The sequence below is a fragment of the Schistocerca cancellata genome, chromosome 3, assembly GCF_023864275.1.
Source record: "Schistocerca cancellata isolate TAMUIC-IGC-003103 chromosome 3, iqSchCanc2.1, whole genome shotgun sequence".
In the NCBI taxonomy this organism is placed as follows: Eukaryota; Metazoa; Arthropoda; class Insecta; order Orthoptera; family Acrididae; genus Schistocerca; species Schistocerca cancellata.
The window spans coordinates 36,733,327-36,754,120 of record NC_064628.1 but is presented as its reverse complement, the minus strand read 5'-3'; the positions used below and the strand labels follow the sequence as shown (position 1 = coordinate 36,754,120).

Sequence of the window (20,794 nt, the reverse complement as noted above, 5' to 3'; positions counted from 1 at the left end):
GTGATCAGTCCCATCGGTGGGGAAGGAAGTCAGCCATACCCTTTCAAAGGAACCATCCCAGCACCTGCCTGAAGCGATCTAGAGAAATCCTGGAAAACCTAAATCAAGATGGCCGCAAGGGGTTTGACCCATTGTCCTGCCGATTGCAAGTCCACTGTGCTAACCACTGCACCACCTCGATTTCTAATAGAGAATACATAACACACACTAATTTGCAATAGCAGGGTTTTGTGACCACTTCTCAGGACCTGAGGGGTGGAACTGCTGGTGTCCATTTTATAGGACTGGCTAGGATTACAAATTCACTAAGAGGAATTTTTCTTTCATCATCATTTCAACTGTATTTCACAGGATTATGTCAGTAATGTACATTTTCGTTTTCAATATTACGAAGATAATTAGTACTATTTTACTGAATCCTACAATAAAAGTTCTTTTTGAGGATGTTAGCAACATCACTTTGGCAAGGAGAAGACTAAGAAAGGAACTTTATCGAGAATGTAATTTATGACTTGCTAACGACAGTATTAAAAACTGACAATAATTAGCAATGAAAATATCATTATGGCAATCTAATAGGATTTTATAATGAGTAACTTAATGACACAAAGTGATAACTAAAATAATACATACGCTAAGTTACTTACAATAACAGCTGTCTATAGTGATACAAACAGGTGCTTAGAAGATGGAGATAAGATAAAAACATGCAACCAGGCATGTTTATTTGTAAAGCAAGAGTAAGGGTGTCTCAATATATAGAAGAGGGTGATATAATTTTTTACACAGGAAACAGGGTAGGCATACCAGGGAATGAGGGCCCTACACCTGTGTTGAGAGGGGGGGGGGGGGGGGGGGGGGGGGGGGGAATAATATATATACGGACATCATCTCTACAAACCCAGGAAGTAAAGTAGGATTACAGAAAAGGAATGTGTCTGAGAAAATAGGTGTGAATGATAATTTCTATAGAAGTGAAGTACTCCCTTTTCTGACATTTACTCCAATGTTGTGTAGAAGGAAACTGTATGAGGAAAGAGATGTGAATGATAATTTCTATACAATCAAAATACCTACTATTTTGAGACTTGATCCAGTGTTGTGTAGAAGGAAACTTAACAGAGTTGTAGAAGCTTGAGAAAATATAACTAAATAGGAAGTTATTGCAGATGTAAAAAAAAGTGTCCGAGTTTGTATGGTTAAAAAGATGGAGATTTAGGAGAAAAAAAAATTACAATACCCAAGTTGTACAAAAATTGGAGCAGTACTATAATGTAATTCCACCTAAATTTATATCTATACATATTCTGCAAGCAACCATACATTGCATGGTGGAGAATACCCTGTACCACCATTAATAACTCCTTTTCTCTTTCACTCGCAAATGGAGTGATGGAAAAATGACTCTCTCTATGCATCCATACAAGCCCTAATTTTTCTTATCTTGTCTTCATGGTCCTTACACAACATGTATTTTGGCTGCAGTAGAATCATTCTGCAGTCAGCTGCAAATACTGGTTCTTTAACTTCTCTCTATAGCATTTCATGAAGAAAACTTAGTCTTCCCTCCAGGGATTTCTATTTGCATTCACTGAGCATCTCTGTCTTCCTCATGAGCTGATCAAACCTACTGGCAACACAATTACCTGCACACCTCTGTATTGCTCCCTACCTAGTGGGAATCCAAAACACACGAGCAGTAGTGAAGAATGGGTTGTACCAGTGTTCTATATGAGGTCTCTCTTCTTGATAAGCTATGTTTTATAAGAATTCTTCCAGTAAACCGAAGCTGTTGCAGGTTACTGTTCATCCTCTCCATCAGACTGTTTATGTGTATAAGAAATAAAAATGGTCCAATGACATTTCTTAGGCACTTCTGATTATATCCTTATCTCTGACAAGCACCTGTTGTTCAGGACAAGGGTTGTATTACTTAAGAAGTCTTCAAGCCACTCACATATCTGGGAACCTGTTTCACATGCTCGGACCTTCGTTAACAGGCTGTAACACAGCATTATTCAGACCAAACTGCAAAATTAGTAAAGAAAGTAATGACAGCCAGAATCTGTTGTGTTATCATAAAAGCGGCATGTCTTACAAATTCTTTCTTATAATTATACTTTGAAATACTGTTATTACAACTTCACTGCAATGGCATTAACAGGAAAATATTTTGATGATAAAGCACTATTACGTGAAAAATACGGGCACACTGAAACAAATTTGCTGTAATGGACATTAAGATCAAATTTCAGTCACATAATAAAATACTGTGTGCAGAGATAAATATATAGCTATTAATTATAACAAACGCAATTACTGTTATATTGTTAATCACGGTGAAACATCCAGTAATGAATAATGATAAAAATAGTTCTATACTCACAAGATAAAAGTTATTAACTTCATAATGTAACAGTAGCTAGCGAGATTTATCCAAGGATTTTATTGATAATACAAAAAGCAGTGCCAACTTGCAGAAGTTTAACATACAAATTAAGCATAAAGGCCATATATACCGTGATTTCATTAAAGAAAGTGGAGGGATATGTGGTGTTACATACCACTCTAGAAGAGTGATTAATACTGATGAATGATATTTGCAAACAAAAATACTATAAAGTAATTATTATATACTAAAGCACAATTATTGTATGGATTTATCGTTTTATATGCAAGTGGAGACTCATGCTAAGGACTGATGCAGGTCTTCAAAATGAACGGCATTCGCAATAACTTCAAGAGGAAGTACCTATGCAGATGAAAACATATGAACTCCTTGCATCGCCAATCTACATTGGACAAGCACAACGTCGTCAGAGCAGATATGTATAACACAATGGTTATGATGAAATTCAAGTACAAGAAATATTAATTGAATTGTGACTCTGAACACAGTCTTATATTTTTAAACCCGTATGAAATGGTTTAAGGTTGGCCATTCTGACTGAATGTTTGATGTTTTCTGACTACTTCTAGAATGAATTTTCCTCTGCACTGAATTTAGGCTGATATGAAACTTCCTGGCAAATTAAATATGCCAGGAAGTTCCTTTATAATTTATGTTTCCACAGCTGTCTATTTTACTACCATGGAAACACTTATATGTCACCAACTCTTCTGACTAAACACTATTAAATCCCATATCTCTGTCATTTCATATGTCAATCACACTGTGGTCTTCCTTCTCCTGCACCTTCTTACTCCCTTGATGACCTATCAGCAATTCTTCTCTCATATTCCATCTTTAAGACTCCCTTCTACAGAACCTACCTCACAACAAATGCAAAAAATCAGGTGTTTAAAGTCTAAAAACATGCCCCATCCTCATTATCCTCCAGCAGATATAGTCTGCATTAACACTGTAACAATGTAACATGAGGTCTTTTAAAAGTAAGACATCTCCATCCACAAGTATTGATGTAGGAACCTATTCCACAAGACAAGCAAGAAATCTAATGTTTATTAAAATCTCTAGATTATACTTGAACAACTCCCCCCCCCCCCCCTCCCACCATCACCACCACCACCACCACCACCACCACCACCACCACCACCACCACCCAAAACCCCAGGCACATCAAACCTAACCAACCTGTCCAACTCTCTGCTGGTTACTGTGCTTCCATATGGAGGATTTACACCTTACTCAACTAGACACCTCCAACCCAGTGCAAGACTTCTTACACAAAGTACGATCCCCCACAAATATTTCTCCTACCAGACGAAAAAATACCTATAAATATCTGTGGCACAGCAATGGGAACTAGTGCAGCTTCCACATATGCAAACATGCTTATGAGCCACCTGGCTGATTCTCTCTTCAGTACACCCAAAACCCTAACTCACTCACCTAGTTCAAATTCACCAATTATGTTCTTATGAGTTGGGGCTCAAGCATTTTGCTCCTATTCCTCGATAGTTGTAACACCTAGCACTTTTCACCTCAGCAGATCACCATTCTGGATATCTGCCTAGGAATCTCAAGAAACCTCTGTTTACATCAAACTCACCTGCAATACCTCTAATCTAATAGCTGTCACTCCTTCCACACTAAAAATGTTCTCTTGTAAAGTCTTGGCTCCCATACATAGCACATCAGCAGTACAAGTATTCCTGTACACAATATGCTGACGGATTGACATAAGGGCACTAACATACAAACCTGGCCTATAAAACGATCTCTCCCACAATATATTCCCACACTTTTAACACTACACTCAAACCCCCTAACTGTCCACACACACACACACACACACACACACACACACTGGTCAAAATTACACTTGACTGGTTTAGCTGATGTGGCACTGATCCTCTAATAGGGTTTCAACACCTTTTTCTCTGAAATTGGGTATATTCTTCGCTTCAATCTCTATGTGATATTCTGCCACAGCCACACATTGAACTAGTCTGTCGTTGGGGCATGCCCGTTTCCCATCTATTACCACTTGGTTGGTTGGTTGGTTGGTTGGTTGGTCGGTCGGTTTGTTTGTTTGTTTAAAGGGGTAGAGACCAAACTGCGAGGTCATCGGTCCCTTGTTCCCAGTAAAATAATTACACAAGGGAAAGAAGAAAAGAAAGGAGACGTACAGTTCAATAACAGAAGAAAGGGGAAACCAGAAGAACGACAGGAGGACAACCAACACTACCATGGACAAAACCGGAGAACAAAACCACAGAGAGAAACACACACATAGAAGGGGTAAAAACAAAGAGAGCAGATGACCGTGGTTGGCTGACCACAAGAATAAAAAGGAAAAGCCAGCCACTCTGCAACACCTTAAAATATCCACCCTAAAAGCATTAGAGTGGAGAACGCAAAGGGACAAACGACATGCAAAAAAACTTATACAGAATGATAAAACCCACAGTCACATATAAAACGTATAACTAAATTGGCCGATGACGTGTTGTCAGCAGAAGAGGGCATCGCAGGGCAGCCAAACAAGAACAGCTCATCACAGTGCAGGAGGTAGCCATGTGTCACTCAAGCGTGCCTAATGCGGAGCCGGCAGAGAACAACAGACTCCCTGCGAGAGGCCCACAAGGAAGACTGCCACACATTTGTAGTCTCCGTAATGGTATGCAGTTTGTTGTGCATGCTGAGGTTATGCCATTTCATCTCCCAAAGCCGCAAAAAGCTTGCGGCCTAGTACTGAACGCAGGTCAGTTGCAGAGAAGCTGATCTCCAAAAGCGGTTTCTGCATAGCCTGTTTCAACAGCCTGTTGGCAAGTTCGTTGCCTGGGATTCCGACGTGATCTGGGGTCCAGACAAACACCACTGAACGACTGGACCATTCCAGGGCATAGATGGTCTCCTGTATGGTCACTACCAATGGATAGCACTTGTCGATAGCTTGCAGGTTGCTCAAGGAGTCAGTACACAGAAGGAACGATTCCCCAGGCCATGAACGGATGTGCTCAAGAGCACGAGATATAGCCACCAGCTCCGCAGTGAAAACACTGCAGTCATTGGGCAAGGAATGCTGTTCAATATGTCCTCCATGGACATACGCGAAGCTGATGTGAGCATCAGCCATCGAGCCGCTGGTGTAAACCACTTCATGGCCTCGGTACGCGTCAAGGATCGACAAATGGGCAGCGGAGAGCAGTGTGGGGTTTACTGAGTCCTTAGGGCCATGTGAAAGGTCCAGGCAAAGCCGCAGCCAAGGTGTGCGCCATGGAGGTGTACGTGGATTGACCTCAAGTATAGGTGGTAAAGGCAAGGACTCCAGTTCATGAAGAAGGGATCACACATGACCTGCAATTGGGAGCCCTGACTTGGGTCGCCAATGTGGGAGATGAACAACCGTGGGTGGGAAAATGAGACTGATTCGGATGTGCAGAAGGACTACGAATGTGTACAACGTAACTGGCCAGCAGTTGTGCATGCCTAACCTGCAATGGAGGGACTCCAGCCTCCACAAGGACAATGGTGACTGGACGCGTCCTAAAGTCTCCTGTCACTACATGAATGCCACAGTGCTGTACTGTGTTGAGTAAATGCAACACTGAGGATGCCGTCGAACCATAAACCAGACTCCCATAGTCAAGGTGTGATTGAACAAGGGCTCTGTAGAGCTGCAGCAGTGTAGAGCGATCTGCACCCCAGTTGGTGTTGCTCAGGCAGTGGAGAGCATTGAGGTGCTGTCAGCACTTCCACTTAAGCTGTCAAAGGTGAGAAGTCAAGTCATTCAGGCATTGAAAACCAGTCCTAAGAATCAATATGTTTCCACTACTGTGAGTGGATCATCATTAAGGTAAAGTTCTGGTCCTTGATGAATGGTACAACACCAACAGAAGTTCATAACACAGGACTTAGCGGCCGAAAACTGGAAACTGTGGGCTAGAGCCCATCTATTGCCACATGAATCATACCCATAAAAAAGACCAAGGTTCAAGATTTCTACCATGCATCTAGCCAAAACATAAGATTGGAGGTCTGGCATCTCTATATCGTAACCCATCACATACTAGGAAACACCCTAAGTCAAACGCATTATATAACCATTCCATTTCAATGATTTTACTTTTTAATAGGGATATTGTAACACAGCAGCTGTCCACTCATATAAAACAACCAATGACAAGGCACACTGCTCATCCCCAAACAGTAAACATCAATCGCTGCCATTCAGCAAATACTCTGAAATGCCACCATACCCCACCCACTTTCACCACGTTCTAATACAACTTCTATTAAGCAACCAGCTGAAAATGTCCATCCCTGCCTAAACAAATTTCAGTCCCACAACATTGGTGTCAATTTCCTTAAAATTAGCCTGTCATCTTCCCATTTTCATTTCACATGGTGTCTTCAATCTTCTGAAATGTGGTAATAGTCACCCAATCAAACCCCACTGTTTACTCAAGTCTAATGCCGCTATTTGTTTCTTAAATTCTCTGTGTACAGAATATTAAATCATCCATCAATCGATCTACAGAAAAAAATGCCAGGAAATGTAGCCACATTTCTAACTGCAAAGGCATTGTTATCAGAACATAAGCCTCTCCAGATGTTTTACTCAACCAAAGGCTGTGTGTTTCTCCACTGATTTTGTAGAATCAAAACTTACTTTGAGATGAATTTGGAACACAAACAATTTATAAATATAAACTTTTATGGTAGTCTAGTTCAGTGACTGCTTTCTTCATTAGGGAATCTATGTTAAATTCCTAGACAGACACAAATTTTTTTAACCCCCACAAGTGTTCAAAAATGCCTTTGTTCAGATTGTTATCAATTCTATCTTATCTCTTTTCAATGTGCTGAACAACTCTGAATCCAGTGAGAATTCCGCAATGTGCTTTAGCATTTTTCTCTGCACGTCCATATCACTAAATGACTTAAACAGTCATCTGATCCCAGTGTTTCAAATAGTTATTGAGCAAACTGAAAAATTTCAATGCTGTCACAATCTACTAATTATGGGGCCTAATATTATATTAAAGGTTTAGCACAATAAGTCAAGAATTCAATCTAACTCATGGTGAATGAATTATGCACGTTATATTCAACCCGTATTTGAGAATGAGAGCACTTACCAACTTTCAGCAAATTTCATACAAACTTTCAAATAAATTTTCTTGTTGAGCATTCCCACCACCTCCTGCACCCGACCACAAAATAATGAAAGGAAAAAAATTTTGTGGTTACTACATTTTGCTGCTCATGCAGTAAAACTTCAGCATCACACATAACATTTAATCATTTCTTTACTACTAAATCAATTCACAACATAGTTTGCAGAAGTATCGATATCTGCCACAGAATGTACCTACTTACTTATTTCATTGTACAACACACATTGCAGGAGGTGTAATGTCATGAACATTAAGATGCGAGGAAAACTAGTATTTCTAAAAACAGAACTGTTTTATACAAGGGAGTTTGTTCTTTAAATTATCGGGCATGGGGGAGGTTAATGGTCTTGTGAAGTAAATACTGTTATTTACTGTGTGTTCATTTTTGAAAGAAAAATCTGTGTGTGTGTGTGTGTGTGGTACCATATATGTACTTGACAATTTCCACTTGATTCAAGAATCATGACAGAAGGTTGTATACATGGGAGAAGCCTGGGGGATACCAGAAGGTTTCAGATAGACTATATAATGGGAAGACAGAGATTCAGGAACCAGGTTTTAAATTTATGACATTTCCAGGGACAGATGTGGACTCTGACCACAATCTATTGGTTATGAACTGTAGATGAAAACTGAAGAAACTGCAAAATGGTGGGAATTTGACGAGATGGGACATGGATAAACTGAAAGAACCAGAGGTCGTAGAGAGTTTTGAGGAGAGCATTAGGGAACGAATGATAAGAATGGGGGAAAGAAATACAGTACAAGTAGAATGGGTAGCTATGAGAGATGAAATAGTGAAGGCAGCAGAGGATGAAGTAAGTGAAAAGACGAGGGCTAGTACAAATCCTTGGGTAACAGAAGAGATATTGTATTTAATTGATGAAAGGAGAAAATATAAAGATGCAGTAAATGAAGCAGGCAAAAAGGAATACAAACGTCTCAAAAATGAGATCGACAGGACGTGCAAAGTGGCTAAGCAGGGAGGGCTAGAGGACAAATGTACGGATGTAGAGGTGCATATCACTCGGGGTAAGATAGATACTGCCTACAGGAAAATTAAAGAGACCTTTGGAGAAAAGAGAACCACTTTCACGAATATCAAGAGCTCAGATGGAAACCCAGTTCTAAGCAAAGACGGGAAAGCGGAAAGGTAGAAGGAGTATGTAGAGGGTCTATACAAGGGCGATGTTCTTGAGGACAATATTATAGAAATGGAAGAGAATGTAGATGAAGATGAAATAGGAGATATGATATTGTGTGATGAGTTTGCAGGAGCAATGAAAGACCTAAGTCGAAACAAGGTGCCGGGAGTAGACAACATTCCATTACACTACTGACAGCCTTGGGAGAGCCAGTCCTGACAAAACTCTACCATCTGGTGAGCAAGATGTATGAGACAGGCGAAATACCCTCAGACTTCAAGAACAATATAATAATTCCAATCCCAAAGAAAGCAGGTGTTGACAGATGTGAAAATTACTAAACTATCAGTTTAATAAGCCACGGCTGTAAAACACTAACACGAATTCTTTACAGACGTATGGAAAAACTGGTAGAAGCCGACTTCGGGGAAGATCAGTTTGGATTTCATAGAAATGTTGGAACAAGTTAGGCAATACTGACCCTACGACTTATCTTAGAAAATAGATTAAGGAAAGGCAAAACTACGTTTCTAGCATTTGTAGACTTAGAGAAAGCTTTTGACAATGTTGACTGGAATACTCTCTTTCAAATTCTGAAGGTGGCAGGGGTAAAATACAGGGAGCGAAAGGCTATTTACAATTTGTACAGAAACCAGATGGCAGTTATAAGAATCGAGGGGCATGAAAGGGAAGCAGTGGTTGGGAAAGGGGTGAGACAGGGTTGTAGCCTATCCTCGATGTTATTCAATCTGTATACTGAGCAAGCAGTAAAAGAAACGAAAGAAAAATTCGGAGTAGGTATTAAAATCCATGGAGAACAAATAAAGACTTTGAGGTTCGCCGATGACATTGTAATTCTGTCAGAGACAGCAAAGGACCTGGAAGAGCAGGAGGGTATAAGTTGAACATCAACAAAAGCAAAATGAGGATAACGGAATGCAGTCGAATTAAGTCGGGTGATGCAGAGGGAATTAGATTAGGAAATGAGACACTTAAAGTAGTAAAGGAGTTTTGCTATTTGGGGTGAAAATAACTGATGATGGTCGAAGTAGAGAGGATATAAAATGTAGACTGGTAGTGGCAAGGGAAGTGTTTCTGAAGAAGAGAAATTTGTTAACATCAAGTATAGATTTAAGTGTCAGGAAGTCGTTTCTGAAAGTTAGACAAGAAGAGAATAGAAGCTTTCAAAATGTGGTGCTACAGAAGAATGCTGAAGATTAGATGGATAGATCACATAACTAATGAGGAGGTATTGAACAGAATTCGATAGAAGAGAAATTTGTGACACAACTTTACTAGAAGAAGGGATCGGTTGGTAGGACATGTTCTGAGGCATCAAGGGATCACCAATTTGGTATTGGAGGGCAATGTGGAGGTTAAAAATCGTAGAGGGAGACCAAGAGATGAATACACTAAGCAGATTCAGAAGGATGTAGGTTGCAGTAGGTACTGGGCGATGATGGAGCTTGCACATGATAGAGTAGCACGGAGAGCTGCATCAAACCAGTCTCTGGAGTGAAGACAACAACAAGAACACCAACAATTTCCACTGGATGGATGTGTGGTCAGAAACTGTGTAGTCTAGACAATTCCATGTGGTAGCTGCAGAGCACGTATCAATCATGTTGGAAACCATGTCTGAGTGCATTCACATTCACATTCTATGGTGCAGTGAACACTGGAACAGCGAGGTAATTCAAATCTACAAGCCAGTCCCTAAGGTGTGCAGAAATGTTTCAAACGGAAGAGGATTACCAATTAAAAAAGACACTTGAGCTCCAAACTAGATTACTATTTCAACTTGGCACAAATGCTCACAGGCCAAATGAGATACAAATACAGAAAACCAACACTAGCGCATACTGGCCTCTCTCGAGTAACTGATCTTCATTTGGCAAGTGTCTGCACATATGTTAGTGACTGCTTCTGTTTTGGGAACATTTTTATGCCACTAAACTTTAATACTCTTTAAAACTGATATGAATCTGAGATGAGGAGTAAATGCAATTTTCATCATATGTAGATTTCTAGAGACAAGTGTATTTCATCTCAAACAACAGATACTTTCAAACAAAAGAGATTGTTAAAGTACCTTATCTGGCAATACTATAAGTTATGTTGAGTAGGTACGCTTGTTCAGGATTTTTTCTTATCCAGGCCATTCTTGTCTGGGATTACCCATTTTGGAATAGGGAACTGTCACCCACTTTCTGTAATGCACAGCAGTGCTTTGGCAGTACAAAGAATCTTGTGTGGTTAGCTGCCATGAACAGTCACATGTCAAGCATGCATACAAACTAATATGATCCATAGAACTCTTAAAAAAACATGCAAGAAAACACAATGGCCATTGTGTTTTGTTAATTAATTACTTAAAAGATGTTTAACAAAATAAACTATTATCCACAGAGCCAGAAGTATTAGTAATAAGAATGGTGATTAAGTTAAGAAAGTAAAGCAGTATTACAAAACACACCTAATGCATAGAAGTAGGGTGTAGACAACCAGTTGCATGGAAGCAGAGTGTAGACAACCAGTTGCATGGAAGCAGAGTGTAGACAACCTGTTGCATGGAAGCAGAACGAGCGAAGCTACAATTTCAGTTGACGATTTATCCCCCACCCCCCATAAAAAGTCAAACGGATTGAGGTCTGGACTATTGAGGGGGGAACGGGGTGTAGCAATTTTGTCCATCATTGAAGCGACCTGGAAACCTAAGTAAAATGATCCGTATGTCGAAATGCTCGTGTAAAAACTCGAAACAGTGTTTGCAGTATGTGGCCTTGCTCCATCTTGCATGAACCACTGCGTGTTGAAGGGCAAGGCAGTAGCAAGAAGCTGTGGAATGTAGCTACTGCGAAGCATGCTCAAATAACGCTCGCTGTTCACAGTTTCTTCAATGAAAAAGGGTCCAGTAAGTCCGTGACTGGAAATTGCTGCCCACGCTGTAATCCTCGGAGCATACTATTGTCGTTCATGAAGCAATTATGGGATTTCAGTGACCCAAAAGCATATATTTTGTTTGTTAACCACACCGTCTAAATGAAAAGTGCCTCGTCTGAAAACCAAACGTTGTTGAGAGTTTCTTCCCTATCCTTCGCCCACTGAGCAAACAGTAGTCCCTGCTGCTTGTGTTCTTCAGTGAGCTTCTGTGCACAGGTCACCTTGTATGGGTACATATGGAGGTCACTTTTAAGAATGCATTGAACGGAGCGTCTGGATATTCCCAGTTGCACTGCTGCCTTTCTACAAGATTTCCCAGGACTTCTCTGTACAGCAACTCGTACTGCTTCAATATTCTCCAGCGAACAAACAGGCTTAGGCCGAGGTTGCTTCGCTTCCAATACTGTTCCTTCCTGTACAAATTTATCGTACCACCTGTGGATGCTCTTCTTGCAAGGGACCCATCGTGTATTAAACTGTTGTCGAAAACGCCTCTGAGCCACAAAAAGGCTTTTCGTTTCATGAAAAAGTAACAATTGCCGATCATTGCTGTGTCGTCAGTCTTCCATTGTCAGCCATTGCTGCTTACTAGTCTCCTAGCGGCACTCATTTCGTAACTCATTTGTTTGTCCAAGCTCTGCTGGTACTGCTGTAGAGATCCCAGCAGGATATGTAATGTGCATCGTAAATTGTGAAAGAAATAATTGGCAACACATTTCGTGCGCCACCCTGTAAGTATGAAGCTAAATCCCTCAGAAGTTTCAACATGAGTAAAAGCAACTTAACAAAATATCAACTCTCACAAACAACATAACCGATGTAAACAGTCTGTGGTTCCAAATATGCACCCGTGGGGTACTGGTGCAGTGTACCATGTAATGGGATTAATGAAAAAGTTGGCAGTTACAGACTTTTACATCTGGGGCACTGGTGCAGATTTGTAAACGATAGGTGTGTCTTCAAATACCGACTTAATGCATTGCTAATGACACATGGATACGTTAAGATGTTGCATATTGTACAGGATTAGATTTGAAGTTATCATTTTGTGAATTATGAAGATTACGACCTAGAGACACGGTTTATTCCAGAACAGAAGGATAATAGGGATAAATATTAATCAATGTGAGTGCATATTAACAAACAGGACTGAATTTAACAATGAATCCAACTAGTGCAGTATTAGCACATTTTTCTCTTTTCTGAAAACAGGCCAAATCAGAAAATTTGAAGAGCCTGTTTTCAATTGGAATCTAGAATGCACTCAATACAGTTACCATACAGACTAAGAAGCAAATTAAATTATAGTTACACAGATGCACAGCAATACTCATTTTTCTCAGTCTCCATTTATTAATAAAGCAGGCAGAAACTGTAATATGTGGGACAATATAATTAAAATTTTATGGTTATTTTTGGGAAACACATTTAGATTTAATTTTTGATTTAAACTTTCTGGTAATCCAAGTTCTGGATTACGTGTCAGTTATCACAGCTATATTTAAATACAATAGTAATGTTTCTTTTCTGAAGCTACATGTAAGGCAAACTTTTTTACCCCCAAAAATACATTCTCTCTGTTATAATTACTGTACCTCTGTTATCAGATCTTACCTCTGTTATCAGGATCTAGGAAAAATGGTTCAACATTGATATTGAATTCTTTGACTCGTTCTTGCATGCCCCAGCGTAAATGAATTCCTTTGCTATTGTTTACACCACAAGATATATGGAACCTGACGTCTCTTTCGGGCTGATCCTGATACGTACATAAATGGTCAAATGCTTTTTCCACCTTCAAAAAGAGGAAAGTACAGTTCCATTGTGAATCCATGGGAAGTTTCATGCGACATACAAAAATTCAATTTAAGGTTAAAATCTACAACTACTTCTACATGATGTGAAGGCTGACAAGGTATACAAAGGAACTTGGCTTTATAAACTTATCCACATCCCATCCATATTATGATCAGGTGTAGATCCATGATTTGATCCTAGGGAGCGAAGGGTCACAGTTTGTTACTGCCCCATTCCCCGCAATTATTGCTTCAGCCAGCCACACATTTAATGTGCTTCAGATGCCTACCATTTTAATAACAAGAATAAACTATATAAAATTTTCTAATATAATAATAATAATAATAACTGTTTACATCACCACTTCCTTAGCATAAACATCAAAAGAAAAAGCAATACCAGAGAAGGAAAGTTGCTACTCACCATATAGCGGAGAAGCTGAGTCGCAATAGGCACAATAAAAGATTCACACACTCATTGCTTTCGGCCATTAAGGCCTTTGTCAGCAGTACACACACACACACACACACACACACACACACACACACACACACACACACACACACACACACGTCTGCAGTCTCAAAGAGTGTGCGAATCTTTTTATTGTGCCTATCGCAACTCTGTATCTCCGCTATATGGTGAGTGGCAACTTTCCTTCTCTGGTATTGTTACATTCCATCCTGGATTTTCCATTATTTGAAAAGAAAAAGCAATTCAGAGAAATATAGCATTTGCAATGCATTCACCCAAAAATTTGAGAACATATGTCATGCAGTTAATTTAATAACAAACAACAACAACCTTGACTATTTTATAATATACAGGTTGAGTCACAACAACATTTACAAACTGACATGGCACTTCAGGCTTACAATGAGGATCAGTAATCACATAGGAACAAGGGGTCGCGAACACCACGAGGGGCACTACAGTCACGAGAGGGCATTGTGTTTAAGTGGGCTGTGGTATTTTTCCATAATGTTATTAGAAAATTATTTATTTAATTAGTTGTTTGTGTTGAGAAAAAGGGATAATGTATAAACAAAGAAAATATACTCTAGGCTAGGACATCATATAATCGTTGTCCTTCTTGGTGTAAAGATAATGGAGTGTGTTTTCTCTCTCTTCCTTTGTGACCACCATTCGATGAACAGCTCTGTACTCAGGTCTGTTGTTAAAGAACTAATCTCTCATTTAATCGGTTGCTGAGTATGTATTACTGTTGTTAAATGATAGAACATGTTATCATTTGTAAGATTTGCACTCCCTGTATCAAATCCTTCAAGATTTCAGCTTTTACCACTGCAAAGTAGAAAAACAATCTTGACGTGTTACCGTGGCTAACAGCCGCAATACGTGCATCTAAATTTACAGATTTTCTTTCTTTCACAACATCACATTGCAGAGAAGCGTTGCAGCATTAATTTATTTCATTTCAGCTAAAGTGCAGTCCTGACAAAAAGCAGTGTATCTCAAACTTGGTGCGTAACAGTAATCTTTGCTGGACTGACTACACCATTTGTTTACACAGCATACAAATAACTTCAATTCAAGCGTGCTTGAGGCATGTCAAGGAAGTTTATTATTATTATTATTATTATTATTATTATTATTTATTTTTTCTCAGACGTTATGTCTGGTCAAAAATGAAAAGTGACGCGGACCTTGATCAAGTGTGACTTCCTTTTAACTGTAAGGTATATGTTATATTGCATTTAGGAACTTAGGAGGAGGAGATTAGTGTTTAACGTCCCGTCGACAACGAGGTCATTAGAGACGGAGCACAAGCTCGGGTGAGGGAAGGATGGGGAAGGAAATCGGCCGTGCCCTTTCAAAGGAACCATCCCGGCATTTGCCTGAAGCGATTTAGGGAAATCACGGAAAACCTAAATCAGGATGGCCGGAGACGGGATTGAACCGTCGTCCTCCCGAATGCGATTTAGGAACTTTCGGGTAATTGAACATGTATCAATAATTACGGATTTCTGTAGTTGTATATATAAGTTTGGATCTAGCTGTATTGCGTTGATGTACTCGTGGATATTGTGTGGTATGACTCCTGTGGTTGATAGTATAATTGGTATAATGTCAACTTTATCCTGATGCCACATGTCCTTGACTTCCTCAGCCAGTTGGAGGTATTTTTCAATTTTTTCTCCTGTTTTCTTTTGTATATTTGTTGTATTGGGTCTGGATATTTCGATTAGTTGTGTTACTTTCTTCTTTTTATTGGTGAGTATGATGTCAGGTTTGTTATGTGGTGTTATTTTATCTGTTATAATGGTTTTGTTCCAGTATAATTTGTATTCATCATTCTCCAGTACATTTTGTGGTGCATACTTGTATGTGTGAACGTGTTGTTTTATAAGTTTATGTTATAAGGCAAGCTGTTGATGTATTATTTTTGCTACATTGTCATGTCTTCTGGGGTATTCTGTATTTGCTAGTATTGTACATCCGCTTGTGATGTGATCTACTGTTTCTATTTGTTGTTTACAAAGTCTGCATTGATCTGTTGTGGTATTGGGATCTTTAATAATATGCTTGCTGTAATATCTGGTGTTTATTGTTTGATCCTGTATTGCAATCATGAATCCTTCCGTCTCACTGTATATATTGCCTTTTCTTAGCCATGTGTTGGATGCGTCTTGATCGATGTGTGGCTGTGTTAGATGATATGGGTGCTTGCCATGTAGTGTTTTCTTTTTCCAATTTACTTTCTTTGTATCTGTTGATGTTATGTGATCTAAAGGGTTGTAGAAGTGGTTATGAAATTGTAGTGGTGCAGCCAATGTATTTATATGAGTGATTGCTTTGTGTATTTTGCTACTTTCTGCTCGTTCTATAAAGAATTTTCTTAAATTGTCTACCTGTCCATAATGTAGGTTTTTTATGTCGATGAATCCCCTTCCTCCTCCCTTTCTGCTTAATGTGAATCTTTCTGTTGCTGAATGTATGTGATGTATTCTGTATTGAGTGTACTGAGTGCTTCTAGGTCTGTGTTACTCCATTTCACTACTCCAAATGAGTAGGTCAATATTGGTATAGCATAAGTATTTATAGCTTTTGTCTTGTTTCTTGCTGTCAATTCTGTTTTCAGTATTTTGTTAGTCTTTGTCTATATTTTTCTTTTAGTTCTTCTTGAATATTTGTATTATCTATTCCTATTTTTGTCTGAATCCTAGATATTTATAGGCATCTGTTTTTTCCATCGCTTCTATGGAGTCACTGTGATTATTCAATATGTAACCTTCTTGTTTGGTGTGTTTTCCCTTGACTATGCTATTTTTCTGACATTTGTCTGTTCCAAAAGCCATATTTGTATCATTGCTGAATACTTCTGTTATCTTTAGTAATTGGTTGAGTTGTTGATTGGTTGCTGCCAGTAGTTTTAGATCGTCCATGTATAGCAAATGTGTGATTTTGTGTGGGTATGTTCCAGTAATATTATATCCATAATTTGTATTATTTAGCATGTTGGATAGTGGGTTCAGAGCAAGACAGAACCAGAAAGGACTTAATGAGTCTCCTTGGTATATTCCACGCTTAATCTGTATTGGCTGTAATGTGATATTATTAGAGTTTGTTTGGATATTAAGTGTGGTTTTCCAGTTTTTCATAACTATGTTTAGGAACTGTATCAATTTAGGATCTACTTTGTATATTTCCAATATCTGTAGTAACCATGAGTGGGGTACACTATCAAAAGCTTTTTGGTAATCAATGTATGCGTAGTGTAGTGACCTTTGTTTAGTTTTAGCTTGATATGTCACCTCTGTATCTATTATCAGTTGCTCTTTACATCCTCGTGCTCCTTTGCAGCAGCCTTTTTGTTCTTCATTTATAATTTTGTTCTGTGTTGTATGTGTCATTAATTTCTGTGTAATGACTGAAGTTAATATTTTGTAGATTGTTGGTAGGCATGTTATGGGGCGATATTTAGCTGGGTTTGCTGTGTCTGCTTGATCTTTAGGTTTCAGATAGGTTATTCCATGTGTAAGTGTATCAGGGAATGTGTATGGGTCTGCAATGTAACTGTTAAATAATTTAGTTAGATGTGAATGTGTTGAGGTGAACTACTTTAGCCAGAAATTTGCTATTTTATCATTTCCAGGGGCTTTCCAATTGTGCGTAGAATTAATTGCTCGGGTGACTTCATGTTGCAAAATTATCACTTCAGGCATTTGTGGTATCATCTTGTATGAGTCTGTTTCTGCTTGTATCCACCGTGCATGCCTGTTATGTTGTACCCGGTTTGACCATATGTTGCTCCAGAAGTGTTCCATGTCTGTTATGTTTGGTGGATTGTCTATTTTAATGTGTGTGTTCTCTATTGTTTGGTAAAATCTCTTTTGGTTTGTGTTGAATGTTTGGTTTTGTTTCCTTCTATTTTCACTTTTTTTGTATCTTCTAAGTCGTTTGGCCAATGCTTGTAATTTCTGCTTCTTTTCATCTAATTGCTCTATTGCTTCTTGTTGCGAGATTTTACCTAATCTTTTTCGTTTTTTGTCTGATATTTCATTTCTTATAAATTGTGTTAGCTGTCCGATGTCTTTTCTCAGTTTTTCTATTCTGATCTGTAGCCTGTGTTGCCATGCTGGTTTTGTGGGTTTCTTCTGTATGTTGGTTGGTTCTGATCTCTGCCTAGTGTGTATATTTAGTGTAGTGAGTGCTCCTACATAAACCAGTAGTTGTAACTCTTCCATAGTTGTGTTTTCATTTATTTTGTTGTGTATGATTGTGTTGATAGTTGTTATTGTTGTTTCGACTTGTGTGTTATTTGGTGGTCTATGCAAGAATGGTCTAATGTCTGTATTTGTGTCTTTGTATTCTATATATGTCAGCTGAAATTTTTCTTCTATATCTAACATGTGTGTCACTTCGTGTTCTATTTGTGCTTGTTCTGGTGGCTGTCTTAAGATGTCTTTTCTTCTGATTGTTTAATTGACGCGTTTTGTTCTTTGTTTGTTTTCTCTGGGATGTTTGAGTCTGTTACTGTACTTTCTTCTTCTACTTCTGATTGCACATTATTTTGTTCTAATATTTGTTGTACTTGTTGTTGGATGTTTTCTAATTCTGACTGGGGTATCCTGTTATTTTTGATTATTACACGGATCTGATCAGCTAGTCGTCGTGTTAAAAATTTTAATTCTGGGTATCTGGTAATAAATGTTGTGTATACTTGTGATCTGTATCCAGTTGTGTTGGTTCCTAGGTTTGTTGTTTGGTAATAACAGAACATGAGGCGTCGATTAACTTCATCTGACCATCTCATCCTCTGTCTTTGTTTTCCTTCTAGGGTGGTTGCAGGAAGCATATCCTGCAAAACACCTCTATTTGGATTTAAATCATTTTCCAGTTGGCTAGCAGTGTCGTTACCATTGTGGGCGGGCATAGGGTTCAAGCGTCGTCCCAGACCATGACGGCGCTTGTCCGAGGCTTCTTTAGTTCTATCCTGAACCAAGTAATCACACTAAAAGGGGGGTTAGCCCTATTAGTGGTTTGTTCTTTTCGTCGCCTTTTACGACTGGCAGAACATACCGGAGGCCTATTCTTTTCCCGGGCCTCCACGGGAATTATTATTATTATTGTTTGTGTCTTGAGTTTTTTCAACCCCAGAGATTATCTTGAAAGTGCTAGCTGGATTATTTGTGGATTTATAGAATACAATTAAATACAGGAAGTCATAAAGAATACCTCAGCACGAGTGGCCCAAACCTACTTTCTACTAAATAGGAGTCAACCAGTTAACAATCAGATCATTAACAATCAAATTTAAATAAATTAAAACCCCTTTGAAACATTGAAGGACTGTATGTTGTCCCAGACTGACTTGATGGCCGCATGTATCTTATTATTGTGAGAGGTTATACTGGACATGGTGAATGAAGTTCCCATGCAAATTTGTCGCCGCATTCCATATCAGTATGATGGAGCCCATGCATATTTCAGCAGACAAGTGAGGGCACATCTGCAGGCAACCTTTCCCAGCCACTGAAATGGTTGTGAAGAGTCAGTCATATGGCTACTATCACCCAATCTGGCCCAACTGATTTCCTCCTGTGGGTGTATCTGAAGGGCCTTGTGTACGAAACACCTATTACATTGCCGGAGGACCTAGTGGGCGGGATAGTGGGAGGCAGCAGGATGTCTTCCAGATCCACCAGATATCTTTGAGAGGGTGTGCCGTTCAATGCAGCATCAACTTCAGGCATAGCTCGATGCATTTGGACGTAACTTTGAGCTTCTCCTGTAGTGGGCATCCATTTGTCACATGTGACTACCTGCAACATTTAGAAACCCTGGATGGTCTTTGCAACCCAAGTTCCTATGTTGTTACTGATCCTTTTTGTATGCCCAACGTACCATGTCAGTTTGTAAACTTTTTTTCAATCACTCTGTACACAACAAAATCGAAGTGACCATTCACCATTACCAGTATCTCTCTCTCTCTCTCTCTCTCTCTCTCTCTCTCTCTCTCTCTCTCTCTCTCTCTCTGTCTCTCTCTAGCACTATGAATGAACACATGCATGAAGACTGTGGGTGAGTAAGAGTGTAAATGAGGGTAGCACTGTTTCTTCAGTCATTATAGCCTACATTTCCCCCCTATTTTCCTATACTCAGTACCCTGCGGTTTGTAGGTTCTAACTGTGGACTTTCTATTGTGTCAGATATATTGGTAACAGCAGGATTACATATGAGATTTATAGCTCAAACAATGTAGTGTTTGGGAATTAGCAATTTTCATGGAGGAACACGTTGATAGTAATGCGTAAATGAAAGGATTGTGCTATCAGTGATAATCTGTTTAATTAATTTGGAAATGCAATGTATCAATGGGTATTTCAATGTGAATGCGAAATAAGTATAACTGTTAATACAAAATGGATGAGATTACGCATTGTTAGGAAAGTATCTTGTGTGCTAAAGGGACAATAAAACAAAGTAATTTAACTTCTACTGTTATTATTTCAAAGTGACATTCTTCATTTTACACCTGAATAATATTTGAAAAGTATACAAGGCAAATATTTGTATTAGGCACATGGTAAGGTTTATTTCTTTAGGAAGCATGTGCTCTATGTAAACCAACGAAGGTTAAGTCCAGGAGGGTGTCAGGATGAGAAGATATGATGGAGATCTCCTGAGGTCATGGGTACTAAAAACTAGGGGAGAAGGATCTAAATGGTCAAAGTGTGTAGCAGTACTCAGGTCTCTTAAATTATGCTGAAATCCATACTCAGCAACTACGTACTGTATGTCTTCAATGCAGGTCATAGATCTGTGTCCATCCATGTTCCAAAATGTATGGCCTTAGC

The 20,794-nt window shown here is 39.0% G+C and overlaps 1 protein-coding gene across 2 annotated transcripts in view; it reads right to left on the bottom strand.

Annotated features, from left to right (window-relative positions):
- LOC126176858 (tripeptidyl-peptidase 2) overlaps positions 1-20,794 on the bottom strand; it is a 347,489-nt gene that overhangs the window by 173,167 nt on the left and 153,528 nt on the right. For both annotated transcript variants that reach the window (XM_049924044.1, XM_049924045.1), the window contains exon 11: positions 13,290-13,470. In XM_049924044.1, coding sequence (XP_049780001.1) covers positions 13,290-13,470 — 181 coding nt within the window. The remainder of the gene's footprint in view (positions 1-13,289; positions 13,471-20,794) is intronic.